At 48.3% G+C, this 17,721-nt stretch overlaps 1 protein-coding gene across 1 annotated transcript in view; it reads left to right on the plus strand.

Moving 5' to 3' along the window:
* Positions 1-17,721, plus strand: part of LOC119969776 (fer-1-like protein 4) — a 427,310-nt gene that overhangs the window by 386,736 nt on the left and 22,853 nt on the right. The window contains 1 exon segment of the mRNA XM_038803853.1: positions 7,488-7,573. Coding sequence (XP_038659781.1) covers positions 7,488-7,573 — 86 coding nt within the window.

Below are 17,721 nucleotides of genomic sequence, written 5' to 3' on the forward strand. Positions count from 1 at the left end.
GGTGTAGTATTAATAAGGTCAGTCCATAAGAGGGTCTTAAAGGAGTCTGGTAACAGCGGGGAAGAAGCTGTTTTTGAATCTGTTTGTGCGTGCTCTCAGACTTTTATATCTCCTACCCGATGGAAGAAGTTGGAAGAGAGAGTAAGCAAGATGGGAGGGGTCTTTGATTATGCTGCCCGCTTTCCCCAGGCAGTGGGAGATATAGATAGAGTCAATGGATGGGAGGAGGCGTTGTGTGATGGACTGGGCTGTGTTCACGACTCTCTGTAGTTTCTTACGGTCTTGGTTCAAGCAGTTGTCGTACCAGGCTGTGGTGCAGTCAGATAGGATGCTTTCTATGGTGCATCTGTAAAAGTTGATAAGAGTCAGTGTGAGCATGCCGAATATCCTTAGTTTCCTGAGGAAGTTTAGGCGCTGTTGTGCTTTCTTGGTGGTAGCGCGATGTAGGTGGACCAGGACAAGTTTTTGGTGGTGTGCACACCTCGGAATTTGAAGCTTCTAACCATCTCCACTTCGGCCCCGTTGATGCTGACGGGTGTGTACAGTACTTTGCTTCCTGAAGTCAATGACCAGCTCTTTAGTTTTGCTGGCATTGAGGGAGAGATTGTTGTCTCTGCACCACTCCACTTGGTTCTCTATTTCCCTCCTATAGAACATAGAACATAGAACACTACAGCGCAGTACGGGCCCTTCGGCCCTCGATGTTGCGCCGACCTGTGAAACCATCTGAAGCCTATCTGACCTACACTATTCCATTTTCATCCATATGTCTATCCAGTGACCACTTAAATGCCCTTAAAGTTGCCGAGTCTACTACTGTTGCAGGCAGGGCGTTCCACACCCCTACTACTCTCTGAGTAAAGAAACTGCCTCTGACATCTGTCCTATATCTATCACCCCTCAATTTAAAGCTATGTCCCCTCGTGTTGGTCATCACCATCCGAGGAAAAAGACTCTCACTGTCCACCCTATCTAACCCTCTGACTATCTTATATGTCTCTATTAAGTCACCTCTCAGCCTTCTCCTCTCTAACGAAAACAACCTCAATTCCCTGAGCCTTTCCTTGTAAGACCTTCCCTCCATACCAGGCAACATCCTAGTAAATCTCCTCTGAACCCTTTCCACAGCTTCCACATCCTTCCTATAATGTGGTGACCAGAACTGCACACAGTACTCCAGGTGCGGCCGCACCAGAGTTATGTACAGCTGCAGCATGACCTTGTGGTTCCGAAACTCAATCCCCCTGCTGATAAAGGCTAGCACACCATATGCCTTCTTAACAGCCCTATTAACCTGGGTGGCAACTTTCAGGGATTTATGTACCTGGATGCCGAGATCTCTCTGTTCATCTACACTACCAAGAATCTTGCCATTAGCCCAGTACTCAGCATTCCTGTTACTCCTTCCAAAGTGAACCACCTCACACTTTTCCGCATTAAACTCCATCTGCCACCTCTCAGCCCAGCTCTGCAGCTTATCTATGTCCCTCTGTATCCTATAACATCCTTCAGCACTATCCACAATCCTGTATTCTGACTCGCAGTTGTTCGAGATCCAACCCATTATGGTCGTGTCATCAACAAACTTGTAGATGGAGTTGGAACCAAATTTTGCCACGCAGTCGCATGTGTACAGGGATAATAGTAGGGGACTAAGTACGCAGCCTTGTGGGCCCCAGTATTGATTGTTGATTGTCAGCAGAAGGAAAGACTAAAAGATATAAGGTGTGTCACGGAATTGAAAATGATATGTAAGTCTGCTTTGAAGAGTGGAGATGCATGGAGGGAGCTGTTGAGGAATTATTTGAGTTTAGGAAGAAGAAACAAAGCAAAAAAGGAACAGACGCAGATTAACAAAGGAACAGACCAAGATTAACAGAGTAACAGACCCAAATTAACAAAGGAACAGACCAAGATTAACAAAGGAACAGACCCAAATTAACAAAGTGTCATGAGAGTACCTTTAAGAAATTGGTGTTTTTATAGCATAACTGTAGTGGGTGTACCTTTAAGAAATGGGTGTTTATTACTGCAGTGATGTCAGAGTGTGAGTGGAGCTGGACTGTCTGTCAGCTTTTAGTTTCACTTTGAGAAAAAGCTTAGGTGTGTCTGTCTTTTTGGTTTTGTTTCAGTGTTGGAGCTGCAGTCAGCCATAGAATGTGTAATGTTGTTCTTTCTGCCATGTAAAGACTATCTCTTGATCACTTGGTGAATTCAGAGTGATAACTGTTCTCAGTAGTGAATTTAAACCTCGTGCTTCTGTTAAAAGGTTTTTTTTAATGTCTTCTGGATGTTAAAAGGAAAGTTTAAGGATTGCTTATTTAAGGGTTGTATTTGAATTGATGGTTGCTAAGATGTTCACTGTATGTTTTTAAAAAAGTTAATTTGAGTTCATAAAATAAACATTGTTTTGCTTTAAAAAATACTTTTCCATTTCTGCTGTACCACACCTGTAGAGTGGGCCGTGTGCTCCCCATACCACAATCTATTAAAAGTTGTGGGTCAGGTGAACTCCATGATACACTTTGGGGTTCTCTAAATCCTGGCCCATAACAAATTGGGGGCTCGAGGGATTTAAAAGTCTATCTATTGGATTGGCTTAGTGGACTTAAAGACAATGAGGGGTGAGCATATTGTGGGTGCTTTTCAGGTGTGGTATTCCAGTTTAAGTGGGGAGTGTGTTGTGGACAATGGCTCTTTCAGAGGCTCTGAAGTGTTTGGAGACGGTCACACGCAGTACCTTACGGACAGAGACTAAAAGCAGACTGTTAGATTTGGCAAAAACATTGCAGTTAACATTACCTGACAAAATGCGAGAAGGTGAGGTAATTATGGTGATGGCTAAGCATTTAAAGTGGCCTGAGATACAGTTTGACTCATTGGAAATGGCAAAAATTCAGTTACAAATTAAACAGATGGAACATGAGAAAGAATTAAAGCAGCTTGAATACAAAAGAGATAGAGAGGAAAAAGAAAAAGAGAGAGAGGAAAAAGAAAGAGAGAGAGAGTTTGAACTTCGGAAAATGGCCAGGAAACATTACAGTCAGTTAAAATTGGCGGATTTAAAGGGAAATGTACAGTTTGAGGATAGTGATGAAGATAAAGAGAAGTTGAAGTGCAATTATCAGAAACGATTTTTGATCAGATGGTTGAAAAAGAACAAGAACAGGTGGAGGATGAGGTGGATATTTTTAGTTTAGGAAAATTGGCGGAGTTACAACAGAAAGATGTAGAAATAAAACAGATGTATCAGAAAGCATATACGGAAGAGGAATCTGAGTGTATACCAGAGTGTTATTACCGTAAAAATGATGGCTTAATGAAAAAATGGAGACCTTTACATATGCAGGCGGATGAAAAGTGTGCAGAAGTTCATCAAGTAGTATTGCTGGTAGGGTATAGAAAGGAGGTGTTGCGAGTTGCACATGAGGTACCAGTGGGAGGTCATTTGGGAATAAGGAAAACTCAAGCTAAAATACAAAAACATTTTTATTGGCATGGACAACAGAAAGATGTAGTTAAATTTTGTCAATCATGTCACACATGTCAAGTGATAGGAAAACCACAAGCAGTGATAAAACCAGCGCCCTTAATACCCATCCCAGCATTTGAGGAACCTTTTACAAGGGTCCTAATTGATTGTGTAGGACCGCTTCCGAAAACGAAAAGTGGAATCAATATCTTTTGACGATAATGGATATGTCTACTAGGTTTCCAGGCCATTCCAGTATGTAATATTACAGCTAAAAAGATTGTGGAGGAGTTACTCAAATTCTTTACCAGATATGGACTACTCACAGAAATACAATCGGATCAAGGATCGAATTTTACCTCAAGGTTATTCAAAGAAGTTATGGACAGCTTAGGAATAAAACGATTTAAATCAACTGCATACCATTCAGAATCACAGGGAGCATTAGAAACGTGGCATCAGACATTAAAGACAAGGCTTATTGTCATGATGATCCAGAAGATTGGGATAAAGGAATTTCATTCGTACTGTTTGCAATTAGGGATGCACCTAATGAGTCAACCAAATTCAGTCCTTTTGAACTAATTTTTGATCATGAGGTAAGAGGACCACTTAAATTGATAAAGGGAAAATTGGTGAGTGAGAAATCGGAAATTACATTATTGGATTACGTGTCAAATTTTAGGGAATGATTAAATAGAGCAGGTGAATTGGCTAGACAACATTTAAAAGTTGCACAAAATGTGATGAAACAGGAAGTGGACAAGAAATCCAAAGTTTGTAATTTTGACAGTAGAGATAAAGTTTTCGTATTGTTACCAGTGGTAGGTGAACCTTCCAAAACTAGGTTTTGTGGACCTTATCAGATTGAAAGGAAATTAAGTGAGGTGAATTATGTGGTACAAACACCAGATAGGAGGAAGACTCACCGAGTGTGTCATGTGAATATGCTTAAAAGGTACTTTAAAAGAGGAGAGAAAGAGGAGGAGGTTTTAATGATTCTAACTCAAAGTGAAGAACCAAATCCAGATGACTGTGAATTTGACATATCTCAAATTAAATTGGAAAATGAGAATGTTCTTAAAAATTGGAATAAATTACTGAGTTACCTTCCAGAGGAAAAACAAACTGACCTGAAAGAGTTGTTGATATCACATGGGCAAATTTTGTAGAGATAAATTGGGGAGTACTAAAATGGCTATACGTGATGTAGATGTGGGAAATGCTGTTCCAATTACACAACATCCATCTAGACGTAACCCTTTAAAATTGGCACAGGTAAACAAAGAGATTGAGAGTATGCTTAAAAATGGCATAATTGAAGTGGGTTGTAGCCAATGGAGCTCACCCATAGTGATGGTACCTAAACCGCACGGTACCCAACGGTTATGTGTGGACTATAGAAAGGTTAATGCAGTCACAAGAACGGACTCTTATCCTATCCCACGTTTGGAGGATTGCATTGAGAAAGTGGGACAATCAGCTTTTATTTCCAAACTGGATTTACTTAAAGGTTACTGGCAGGTACCTTTATCCGATAGGGCGAAGGAGATTTCAGCTTTTGTGACTCCAGATGGTATATACCAATACAAAGTTATGCCATTTGGCACGAAAAACGCCCCAGCCACATTTCAACGGTTAACTAACAAAGTTGTTTCAGGATTACCCAATTGTGCTGTATACATCGACGATCTGGTAATTTTCAGCCAGACATGGACAGAGCATTTAAAACATCAGATGGAGTTATTCGATCAACTTCAGGAGGGGGGTTTAGTGATAAATCTAGGCAAAAGTGAATTTGGAAAAGCCCAAGTCACTTTCCTAAGCCATACAATTGGACAGGGTTGAATGGTCCTACGGGATGTGAAACCAAAAGTTTTTTTTAAAAAAGCACTTTTTTCAGGTTTTGCAGAATTTTTCATTATAAAACAGTAGTAACAATAATAACAAAACAAACTAGAGTGAACCTTAACAGAGTGCCAAAAGAGAATATACAATAACAATCAAATAGACATTATCCCACGCGACCCAGTCTTCCCACACCATCCCAATGAAGCACTCACCCCCCCCCCCCCCCCCCACCTACGGATTGCTGCTACTGCTGACATTTTAATTTTCCCCGAGAAAGTCGACGAACGGCTGCCACCTCCGAGAGAACCCTACCGTAGACCCTCTTAAGGCAAACTTTATTTTCTCGAGGCTGAGAAACCCAACCATGTTGTTAACCCAGGTCTCTACACTTGGGGGCTTCGAGTCCCTCCACATTAATAAAATCCGTCTCCGGGCTACTAGGGAGGCAAAGGCCAAGACGTCGGCCTCTTTCGCCTCCTGAACTCCCGGGTCTTCTGACACTCCAAAGATCGCTATCTCTGGACTTGGCACCACCCGTGCGTTAAGCACCTTGAACATTACCCTCGCGAACCTTTGCCAGAACTCTCTAAGCTCCGGGCATGCCCAAAACATGTGGACATGGTTTGCAGGGCTGCCCTTGCACCTCATGCACCTGTCTTCTACCCCAAAAAAAGGCTGATTCTCGCTGCCGTCATGTGTGCCCGGTGGACCACCTTAAATTGAATTAGACTGAGCCTGGCACATGATGAGGAGGAATTAACCAGGGCCTCTGCCCACAGACCCGCTTCCAACTCCTCACCTAGCTCCTCCTCCCACTTGTCCTTGAGCTCCTCCACCGGGGTTTCCTCCGCTTCCTGTAGTTCCTGGTAGATATCCGACACCTTCCCCTCCCCTACCCAGGTGCCGGAGACCACTCTGTCCTGTATCCTCAGTGGTAGCAGCGTCGGAAAGGCCACTACCTGTTTTTTCAGGAAGGCTTGTACTTGCAGATATTTAAAGGCGTTTCCTGGTGGCAGATTAAATTTGTCCTCTAGCGCCTTCAAACTGGGAAAGCTTCAGTCTATGAACAGATCTCCCATCCTTCTGATGCCTGCCCTCTGCCAGCTCTGGAACCCACCATCTATCCCACCCAGGACAAACCTGTGATTGTTGCATATCAGGGTCCAGACCGACGCTCCCTCCACCTTCTTGTACCTCCTCCACTGTCCCCAGATCTGCAGTGTCACCACCATGCAAAACCAAAAGTTATTGGGGAGTTTCCAATACCCTCAACATGACGGGAAATAATGCGATTTCCTGGCATGAGTGGATTTGATCGAACATTTGTGCAAAATTTTTGTAGTGCGGTTGCTCCACTGATCGACTGGCTGAAGAAACGTCGAAAATTTCACTGGGCAGCGAAGTTTTAACAGGCATTTGACTGCCTGAAAGCTGTGATAACCAATGCTCCTGTGTTGGAGAATTACAAGGGGCTCTGTGATCAGATTGAACTAAAGTACCTGACTTTAAAGAGACATGCCGATATGTAGAGAAATGGATGGATCATGCAGAGACCTTCTTGTTCAAAGAGACGGTGAATCAAGAGGAATTCCAGTTGGAGGAAGAAGAACAAAAAAAATGGACTATTATTATACCTTTTTGCGCGTGTTGTTTTTTGAAACGAAAAAGTATATTTACTGTGTGCATTTCTTAAAGAATAGTGAAAAGGTGAAAAATGAAACCATCTTGAAGTTGATGGGGTTTTGTTTCTTGGGGGGAGGTGTCATGTGAGAGTACCTTTAAGAAATGGGTGTTTTTATCGAATAACTAGTGGGTGTACCTTTAAGAAATGGGTGTTTATTACTGCAGTGATGTCTGTCAGCTTTTAATTTCACTATGAGAAAAAACTTGAGTGTGTCTGTTTTTTTGGTTTTGTTTCAGTGTTGGAGCTACAGTCAGCCACAGAAGGTGTAATTTGAGTAAACATTGTTTTGCTTTAAAAAAATACTGTTAGATTTTTGCTGCACCACACCTGTAGAGTGGGCCGTGTGCTCCCCATGCCATAATCTATTAAAACTTGTGGGTCAGGTGAACTTCATGATACACTTTGGGGTTCTCTAAACCCTGGCCCATAACTAAAGGAACACACCCAGATTAACAATCACCATTGTCTTTATTTCCCAAGGGACACGTTTACATGTGGGTGGACATGTTCCCTGTTGACCTACCTGCACCTCCGCCAGTCAATATTAAACCGCGCCAACCAATCAGGTAAGAGATTACTAAAATGTAAACAGAAATAAGATAATTATTTCAGAAATAACTTTGTATTGTCCCCATGAACCCAATCGCACTTCTCCCTCTCCTTTGTTCTGTGCCATGATCTTAGTTTGTACCCATGCACATTTATACAATGAGTAAGTGATTGACCCTTCACAATCTCTGCCAATTGATGCCTGTTACCTGATACCAACAAAAAGGAAGGACGGTAGAAAGAGGGAAAATCAACCGTGGATATCTAAGGAAATAAGGGAGAGTATCAAATTGAAGGAAAAAGCATATAAAGTGGCAAAGATTGCTGGGAGATTAGAGGACTGGGAAATCTTTAGGGGGCAACAGAAAGCTACTAAAAAAGCTATAAAGAAGAGTAAGATAGAGTATGAGAGTAAACTTGCTCAGAATATAAAAACAGACAGTAAAAGTTTTTACAAATATATAAGACAAAAAAGAGTGGCTAAGGTAAATATTGGTCCTTTAGAGGATGAGAAGGGAGTTTTAATAATGGGAAATGAGGAAATGGCTGAGGAACTGAACAGGTTTTTTGGGTCGGTCTTCACAGTGGAAGACACAAATAACATGCCAGCGACTGATAGAAATGAGGCTATGACAGGTGAGGACCTTGAGAGGATTGTTATCACTAAGGAGGGAGTGATGGGCAAGCTAATGGGGCTAAAGGTAGACAAGTCTCCTGGCCCTGATGGAATGCATCCCAGAGTGCTAAAAGAGATGGCTAGGGAAATTGCAGATGCACTAGTGATAATTTACCGAAATTCACTAGACTCTGGGATGGTCCCGGTGGATTGGAAATTAGCAAACGTGACGCCACTGTTTAAAAAAGGAGGTAGGCAGAAAGCAGGAAATTATAGGCCAGTGAGTTTAACTTCGGTAATAGGGAAGATGCTGGAATCTATCATCAAGGAAGAAATTGCGAGGCATCTGGATAGAAATTGTCCCATTGGGCAGACGCAGCATGGGTTCGTAAAAGGCAGGTCATGCCTAACTAATTTAGTGGAATTTTTTGAGGACATTACCAGTGCAGTAGATAACGGGGAGCCGATGGATGTGGTATATCTGGATTTCCAGAAAGCCTTTGACAGGGTGCCACACAAAAGGTTGCTGCATAAGATAAAGATGCATGGCATTAAGGGTAAAGTAGTAGCATGGATAGAGGATTGGTTAATTAATAGAAAGCAAAGAGTTGGGATAAATGGGTGTTTCTCTGGTTGGCAATCAGTAGCTAGTGGTGTCCCTCAGGGATCCGTGTTGGGCCCACAATTGTTCACAATTTACATTGATGATTTGGAGTTGGGGACCAAGGGCAATGTGTCCAAGTTTGCAGATGACACTAAGATGAGTGGTAAAGCGAAAAGTGCAGAGGATACTGGAAGTCTGCAGAGGGATTTGGATAGGTTAAGTGAATGGGCTCGGGTCTGGCAGATGGAATACAATGTTGACAAATGTGAGGTTATCCATTTTGGTAGGAATAACAGCAAACGGGATTATTATTTAAACGATAAAATATTAAAGCATGCCGCTGTTCAGAGAGACTTGGGTGTGCTAGTGCATGAGTCACAGAAGGTTGGTTTACAAGTGCAACAGGTGATTAAGAAGGCAAATGGAATTTTGTCCTTCATTGCTAGAGGGATGGAGTTTAAGACTAGGGAGGTTATGTTGCAATTGTATAAGGTGTTAGTGCGGCCACACCTGGAGTATTGTGTTCAGTTTTGGTCTCCTTACTTGAGAAAGGACGTACTGGCGCTGGACGGTGTGCAGAGGAGATTCACTAGGTTAATCCCAGAGCTGAAGGGGTTGGATTATGAGGAGAGGTTGAGTAGACTGGGACTGTACTCGTTGGAATTTAGAAGGATGAGGGGGGATCTTATAGAAACATTTAAAATTATGAAGGGAATAGATAGGATAGATGCGGGCAGGTTGTTTCCACTGGCGGGTGACAGCAGAACTAGGGGGCATAGCCTCAAAATAAGGGGAAGTAGATTTAGGACTGAGTTTAGGAGGAACTTCTTCACCCAAAGGGTTGTGAATCTATGGAATTCCTTGCCCAGTGAAGCAGTTGAGGCTCCTTCATTACATGTTTTTAAGGTAAAGATAGATAGTTTTTTGAAGAATAAAGGGATTAAGGGTTATGGTGTTCGGGCCGGAAAGTGGAGCTGAGTCCACAAAAGATCAGCCATGATCTAATTGAATGGCGGAGCAGGCTCGAGGGGCCAGATGGCCTACTCCTGCTCCTAGTTCTTATGTTCTTATGTTCTTATGTTCTTATAACCCTACAGGAGGCCCAGGGATCTGCAGTATTAGAGTCCCTGTGGCCCCAGCTGAATACGATCTACTCAGATGAGGGGGCGCGGATATACCCGCTGCTGGGATATAAATACCCTGGCTCGGGTGTGGACCTGGTGTGGGAGACCCTTCAGGGAGTAGAAAGAGGGCACAGTTAGGAGAATAAAACTAAACTTTTCTACAAACATCACTTCTGAGCGGTCGCTTTCCTGAGACTTTACACTGGCGACGAGGGTCAGGTGGAGCTGCAGGAGGCGTCATTCCCTCCGGACTGGGCCCACCTCGAGTAGGCCTCAGGAGGACTCCACTTAGGCGGCAGATATTCCACTCATCGGTAAGCTTGAGGCGTTCGAGGTCGAGACTGGGGATTGACCCAGTACATTAAAAAAATCAAATATTCTTTTTGTCTGAACAACATAATCAGGGACGACAGAGAGACAGTGACCCTCCTCGTGCTTTGCAGTGTGGAGATTTACAGTATTATCAAATGTTTAACTTTTACTGACTTACCCAATAACCACCAGTTCGTGGAGCTCGGTATGCTGGTGGGCAACCAATTTCCCACTGACGGATGCCGTACACCGGAGATACCTGATAAGCGGAATGAGGGAGGCGATGGGGCGGACACCAGCAGGAAACCTTACCCACCCGCTACTACCCCATCGATGACCGCCCCAGAGCATGACGCATTCCGTCAACAATGAGCTGGAGGAGGCCCACCGCCTTTACTGCATTTCGGCATCACGGGTCCCACCTGTCCAGGTTACGGTCCAGATCAATGGGTTCCTGATGCGGATGGAACTTGATACCGGAGCTGCGGTGTTTGTGATCAGCTGCTACACGTATGGGGTTCGCGCCTTAGTGCTGAAAGATGCCGTGCTTGGCTGACAACGTACACAGGGGAACCGTTGGACCGGCATCTCAGACTTTCCTGTGGAATAAGGGGCTCAGTCGGTAATCTACCACTGGTGGTGGTGAAATGCTCGGGCCAAATTTGCTGAGGTGCGACTGGCGGGACTGGCCACTGGTATGCCGAATGTACCCCGATGAACCAGACGCGGTGTTGGCACATTTCCCAGGGATGTTTCAAGAGGGCCTCAGTACCATCCAGGGGGGTTTCAGCCATGAGGTCCAATCAGATTGGGCCACGGCAGTCGTGCCGGTTATGAAGCCTGACAGGTCCGTCCGCCTTTGCGGGGATTACAAAATGAAAATCAACCGAGTGTCCTATCTGGATCGTTACCCAGTGCCAAAGAATGAGGAGCAACACATAATGCGCAGCGGAGGAAGGACTTTTACTAAACTCAACATGAGCCATGCCTATCTCCAGTTGGTTTTAGAATGTCTTCACGCCAATACGTGACCATTGATAAGCAAAGTGGGTTGTATGAGTTCACCAGGCTGCTGTTCGGCGTCTCTTCAGCATGTGCCATATTCCAGAGGGTGATAGAAAATATCCTCCGCAGGTTGCTACAGGTGACAGTTTACTTGGACGATGTTCGGATCACCGGTCCTTCTGACCAGGAGCATCTGAAATACCTCGAGGACTTGCTGCGTAGGTTCGAGGTGGTTGGGGTCTGCCTTCGGCGTGCAAAGCGCATGTTCCACACAATGGAAGTGGTCTCTTTGGGCTACAGGGTTGACAGGCACAGACTACACCCAGAAGATGATAAAGTTTGGACCATCCAGCAGGCGCCCGTACCACAGGATCCCACGGAGCTTCATTCGTTTTTGGACCTGATCAACTATTACAGGAAGTTCATCGCGAATTTGCCAATATTTTGGTCCCGCTCACCTGTTGGTGAAGAAGGGCCAGCAGTGGATTTGGAGCCTGCCGCAGCAGGAGGTGTTTGCCGAGGTAAAGCGGCAACTGTCGTCTTCCCACTGGTGACGCATTTTTGACCTGTCAAAGCCCTTGTTGCTTACATGTGAAGCCTCGCCCTACGGGATCGGGGACATCCTGGCACCCAGGATGGGTGATGGTACCAAACGGCCCATTGTGTTCGCTTCACGCACTTTGTTGGCAGCGGATCGAAATTACTCCCAAATAGAAAAGCTGGGTTGGCATTGGTGTTCGCCATTCCTCGATTCCATCAATATGTCTACCGCTATCCGTTCAAGGCTTATACCGACCATAAACTGCTTTTGGGGTTATTCAAAACAATTCCCCCGGTGGCATCTGCCCACATTCAGCGTCGGGCGCTCCTTCTGGCAGCGGATGAGTTTTTGGAACATCTTGCAGGGATGAAAATTCCCCACACGGATGCTCTCAGCTGCCTCCCGCTGTCCACCATGCAAACGCCGGCAGCAACAGACGAGGTAGTCGCCATCTTACATTTTATGGACTCATTACCGGTGATGATGGGACACAGAGGGACCCGCTACTGGCCAAGGTCCGTCACATCGTGCTGTACAGGGCCCAGCACCGTGCCCTCCCAGAGGACATAAGTTTGAAACTCAGCGTGGTGGACGGCAGCCTCCTGTGGGGTTGCCGGGTGATCATTCCCGAACACAGCCAGGGGGTGATTATGCAGGACTTCCACAGCGGACACCCAATAGTCTCCAAAATGAAGATGTTGGCCCGGAGCTACGTGTGGTGGCCCAGTATCAATGCGGAGATCGAGAAGTTAGCGAAACAGTGTATCCAGTTCAAGGAGCACCAGAAGCTTCCCCCCCCCCCCCCCAACCCCACCCCCCGGCAGCTCCACTTCTCCCATGGGAATGGCCGGGCCAGCCATGTGGATTTTCCGGGGATTTTCCAGGGCACAATGTACCGACTGATAGTGGATGCGCACTTTAAATGGTTGGGTGTATACAGAATGATGAAAACCATGTTGCATGCCACCATCGAACGACTCTGGCAGACCTTTAGCATTCACGGACTCCCAGATGTCCTCATGTCGGACAATGGCACCGTGTTCACTAGTTCAGCGTTTGCAAATTTTTTACAGCCAATTGTGGTCATCATGTTCGCACCACTCCTTCTTACCCATCCTCGAATAGGTTGGCAGAATGTGCAATACAGTTATTCAAACTGGGGATGCGAAAACAGACCTCAGGCTCACCAGAAACCGGCCTTGCCCGTTTCTTGGTCTACTATTGTGGTGATCCAACCACTGTATATATGTGTGCTTGCAATAGGGGGATGTATGGCCGTACCTGTATTACAGGTTTCTCCGAAAGCCCCTACCGGCTAGCTCCGCCCACAGGGAGCTGTATAATTATTCGTAAGTTTCACTGAGATGCCATTCTATAGCTGCCGCCGGAGGAATAGCATCTCACTGTAATAAAGCCTCTCTTGTACTTCTCTCGAGTCTTTGTGTACAATTGTTAGCTCCACAATTTATTACAGTGAGATTTCCCTTACACCATGGACATCAGGATCAATCCTGACCGCCTGCAGCTGGATCCGCAGTCACCCCACGCCAGGAAAGACTTTGTTCACTGGCTTGCAGTTTTCGAGGCCTACATCTCTTCAGCGGACCCTCCACCCGTGGAGGCTCAAAAACAACAGCTTCTTTACTCAAGACTCAGCTCCAGCGTGTTTCCGCTAATTCGAGATGCGCCTGACTACACCCGGGCCATGGAACTGCTCAAAGAGAACTACGCACAGTCGACGGACACCCCGTTTTTTTTTTTTACATAGAATTTACAGTGCAGAAGGAGGCCATTCGGCCCATCGAGTCTGCACCGGCTCTTGGAAAGAGCACCCTACCCCCTACCCAAGGTCAACACCTCCACCCTATCCCCATAACCCAGTAACCCCACCCAACACTAAGGGCAATTTTGGACACTAAGGGCAATTTATCATGTCCAATCCACCTAACCCGCACATCTTTGGACTGTGGGAGGAAACCGGAGCACCCGGAGGAAACCCACGTACACACGGGGAGGATGTGCAGACTCCGCACAGACAGTGACCCAAGCCGGAATCGAACCTGGGACCCTGGAGCTGTGAAGCGATTGTGCTATCCACAATGCTACCGTGCTGCCACTTTTTTGCGAGACATCTACTCTCTACTCGCGTCCAACAGCCGGGTGAGTCGATTGAGGACTTTTGGAGGGCCCTCATACCTCTACTACGAGACTGCGACTGCCGGGCCCTCACGGCCACAGAACATTCCGACTTACTCATGCGCGATGCCTTTGTTACGGGTATTGCATCGGACCCCATCCGGCAACAACTGCTGGAAGGGGCCGCTCTCGATCTCGCGGCTACAAAGACTCTGGCGCTACCAATGACGGCCGCCTCCCGTAATGCGCGATCCTACCCCACTAGCCACTCGGCCCACCCATCCTACCCCTCGTGAAACCCGCAAACAGCCCCACCAGCAGCCGCCCCCGCGCACTACACCTGCGCTGCTCGCCGCACCGCGCACCCTGGGGGTCCATGCTGCTACTTCTGTGGTCAGCAGAAGCATCCACGCCAGCGCTGCCCGGCCCGCACCGCGACCTGCAAAGCTTGTGGCAAGAAAGGCCACTTTGCAGCGATGTGCCAGTCCCGGATGGTTGCCGCTATCGCGCCCGAATCCCCCCTCACCTCAGCCGATTGCACAATAGGCCCTGCCGTCCGCTGCCCCCGATCCCACGTGCGATCAGTGGGTGCCACCATCTTTCGCCGCCCCCACCATGTGCGCACCATGGGCGCTGCCATCTTCACCCTCCGCCTCCATGTGCGTTCCATGGGCTCCGCCATCCTGTCCGTCGCCATCTTCTTCCTCACAGGTACTCCAGACGCCGCCATTTTGTCCTCCCCTCGGGTCGGGACCACGGGACCCGGGTCGCTGCCGCTACTCGCGGATTCGTCAGACTCGTCGGCCGATCGCCCGCTACTCGCCTCCGTGACGCTCGACCAGTCCCGTCCTCACAACCTGCCACCCTCTTCCACGACGGTGCTCGTCAACGGCCACGTGACCTCCTGCCTCATCGACTCCGGGAGCACCGAGAGCTTCATTCACCCGGACACGGTAAGGCGCTATTCCCTTGCGGTCCATCCCGCCAACCGGCAGATCTCCCTAGACTCCGGCTCCCACTCTGTCCCGATCCGGGGTTTCTGCCTGGTTAAACTCACTGTACATGGCGTGGAATTCGACCGTTTCCGTCTGTACATTCTCCCCAACCTCTGCGCGTCACTCTTACTAGACCTGAATTTTCAATGCAACCTCCAGAGTCTCACCCTCAAATTCGGCGGACCCCTACCTCCCCTCACCGTTTGCGGCCTCGCGACCCTCAAGGTCGACCCCCCCTCCCTCTTTGCCAATCTGACCACAGATTGCAAGCCCGTCGGCACCAGGAGCAGATGGTACAGCACCCAGGACAAGACCTTCATCAGGTCCGAAGTCCAGCGGCTGCTTCGGGAGGGTATTATCGAGGCCAGCAACAGTCCCTGGAGAGCCCAAGTGGTGGTGGTTAAAACTGGGGAGAAACACAGGATGGTCGTGGACTACAGCCAGACCATCAATCGGTACACGCAGCTCGACGCGTACCCTGTCCCTCGCATTTCTGATATGGTGAATCAGATTGTACAGTACCGGGTTACCGCTTACCACCAGCTCCCCATTCGTAAATCTGACCGTCCCTACACTGCCTTCGAGGTGGACGGTTGCCTGTATCAATTTCTTAGGGTTCCCTTCGGCGTCACTAACGGGGGTCTCGGTATTTCAACGAGAAATGGACCGAATGGTTGACCGGTATGAACTGCGGGCCACGTTTCCATACTTAGACAATGTCGCCATCTGCCGCCAGGACCAGCAGGACCATGACACCAACCTTGCTAAATTTCTCCACACCGCATCTCTCCTTAACCTCACGTATAACAAGGAGAAGTGCGTGTTCCGCACAGATCGTTTGGCCATCCTCGGCTACGTTGTCCAAAACGGACTACTGGGGCCCGATCCCGACCGCATGCGCCCCCTCATGGAGCTTCCCCTCCCCCACTGCCCCAAGGCTCTCAAACGATGCCTGGGTTCTTTTCTTACTACGCCCAGTGGATCCCACAATACGCGGACAAGGCCCGCCCGCTAATCCAGTCCACACAATTTCCCCTCACGGCCGAGGCACAACAGGCCTTCGCTCGTATTCGCTCTGACATAGCCAAGGCCGGGATGCACGCAGTAGACAAGACACTGCCCTTCCAAGTAGAGAGCGACGCTTCAGATGTCGCCCTTGCCGCCACGCTGAATCAGGCAGGCAGACCCGTGGCATTCTTTTCACGCACCCTCCATGCCTCCGAAATTTGACATTCGTCTGTTGAAAAAGAGGCCCAGGCAATCGTTAAAGCGGTGCGGCACTGGAGGCATTACCTGGCCGGCAGGAGAGTCACTCTCCTCACTGACCAACGGTCGGTAGCCTTCATGTTCAACAACACGCAGTGGGGCAAGATCAAGAATGACAAAATCTTGCGGTGGAGAATCGAGCTCTCCACCTTTAACTACGAGATCTTGTATCGCCCCGGCAAGCTCAACGAGCCCCCAGACGCCCTCTCCCGAGGCACATGTGCCAGCGCACAAGTGAACCAGCTCCGTGCCTTGCACGAGAGCCTTTGCCATCCGGGGGTCACTCATTTCTACCACCTAATCAAAGCCCGCAATCTGCCCTACTCCGTCGAGGAAGTACGGACAGTCACCAGAGACTGCCAGGTCGGTGCCGAGTGCAAGCCGCACTTCTACCGGTCAGACCGTGCGCACCTGGTGAAAGCGTCACGCCCCTTTGAACGCCTCAGCGTAGATTTCAAAGGGCCCCTCCCCTCCACCGACCGCAACACCTACATCCTTAGTGTGGTCGATTAATTCTCTATGTTCCCCTTCGCCATCTTATGCCCGGATATGATGTCTGCCACCGTCATCAAGGCCCTCGATTCCATATTCGCTCTGTTCGGTTTCCCCGACTACATCCACAGTGACAGGGGATCCTCATTCATGAGTGATGAGCTGCGTCATTTCCTGCTCAGCAGGGGTATCGCCTCCAGCAGGACGACCAGCTACAACCCCCGGGGAAACGGGCAGGTAGAGAGGGAGAACGGGACGGTATGGAGGGCCGTCCAGTTGGCCCTATGGTCCAGGAACCTCCCAGCCACTCGCTGGCAGCAGGTCCTCCCTGACGCGCCCCATTCCATTCGGTCGCTACTGTGAACCGTGACTAACCACACACCCCATGAACGTGTTTTTGCCTTCCCTAGGAAGTCTACATCCGGGGTGTCGCTCCCAACTTGGCTCACGACTCCAGCCCAGTCCTTCTTCGTAGGCATGTCAGGCACCACAAGGCGGAACCCCTGGTGGACAAAGTACGCCTGCTCCACGCAAACCCCCAGTATGCCTACATGGAGTTCCCCGACGGCCGCCAGGACACAGTCTCGCTCCGGGACCTGGCTCCCTCGGGTGCCGATCCCATGCCCACGCCCCTTCCCCCCCACGCCACCCTCCTTTTTCCCGGCGCCCCCGTATTTGTCCCCACCAGGTCCATCCCTTGTTCCCCTGCCCACGCTGGAGGACATGGAAGATTTTGGCTCGCTCCCGGAGTCATCCTGCCACTGGCCAGCACCAACACCGCCAGCACCTGCACCGTCATCACCAACGCCGCCTGTGCCGATGTCGCCACCACAGCTACGTCGCTCGCAATGGAACGTTCGACCGCCGATCCGACTCAACCTGTGACCGGATTGCCTGATGGACTCTTGGTTTTCTTTTGTTTTGCCCTTTTTTACATAGATCACTTTATGTAATATAGTTCCACATCACCCTGCTGGACTCATTTTTACAGGGGGTGAATGTGGTGATCCAACCACTGTATATATGTGTGCTTGCAGTAGGGAGATGTATGGCCGTACCTGTATTACAGGTGTC

The sequence above is a fragment of the Scyliorhinus canicula genome, chromosome 7 (genome assembly GCF_902713615.1).
Source record: "Scyliorhinus canicula chromosome 7, sScyCan1.1, whole genome shotgun sequence".
NCBI lineage: Eukaryota > Metazoa > Chordata > Chondrichthyes > Carcharhiniformes > Scyliorhinidae > Scyliorhinus > Scyliorhinus canicula.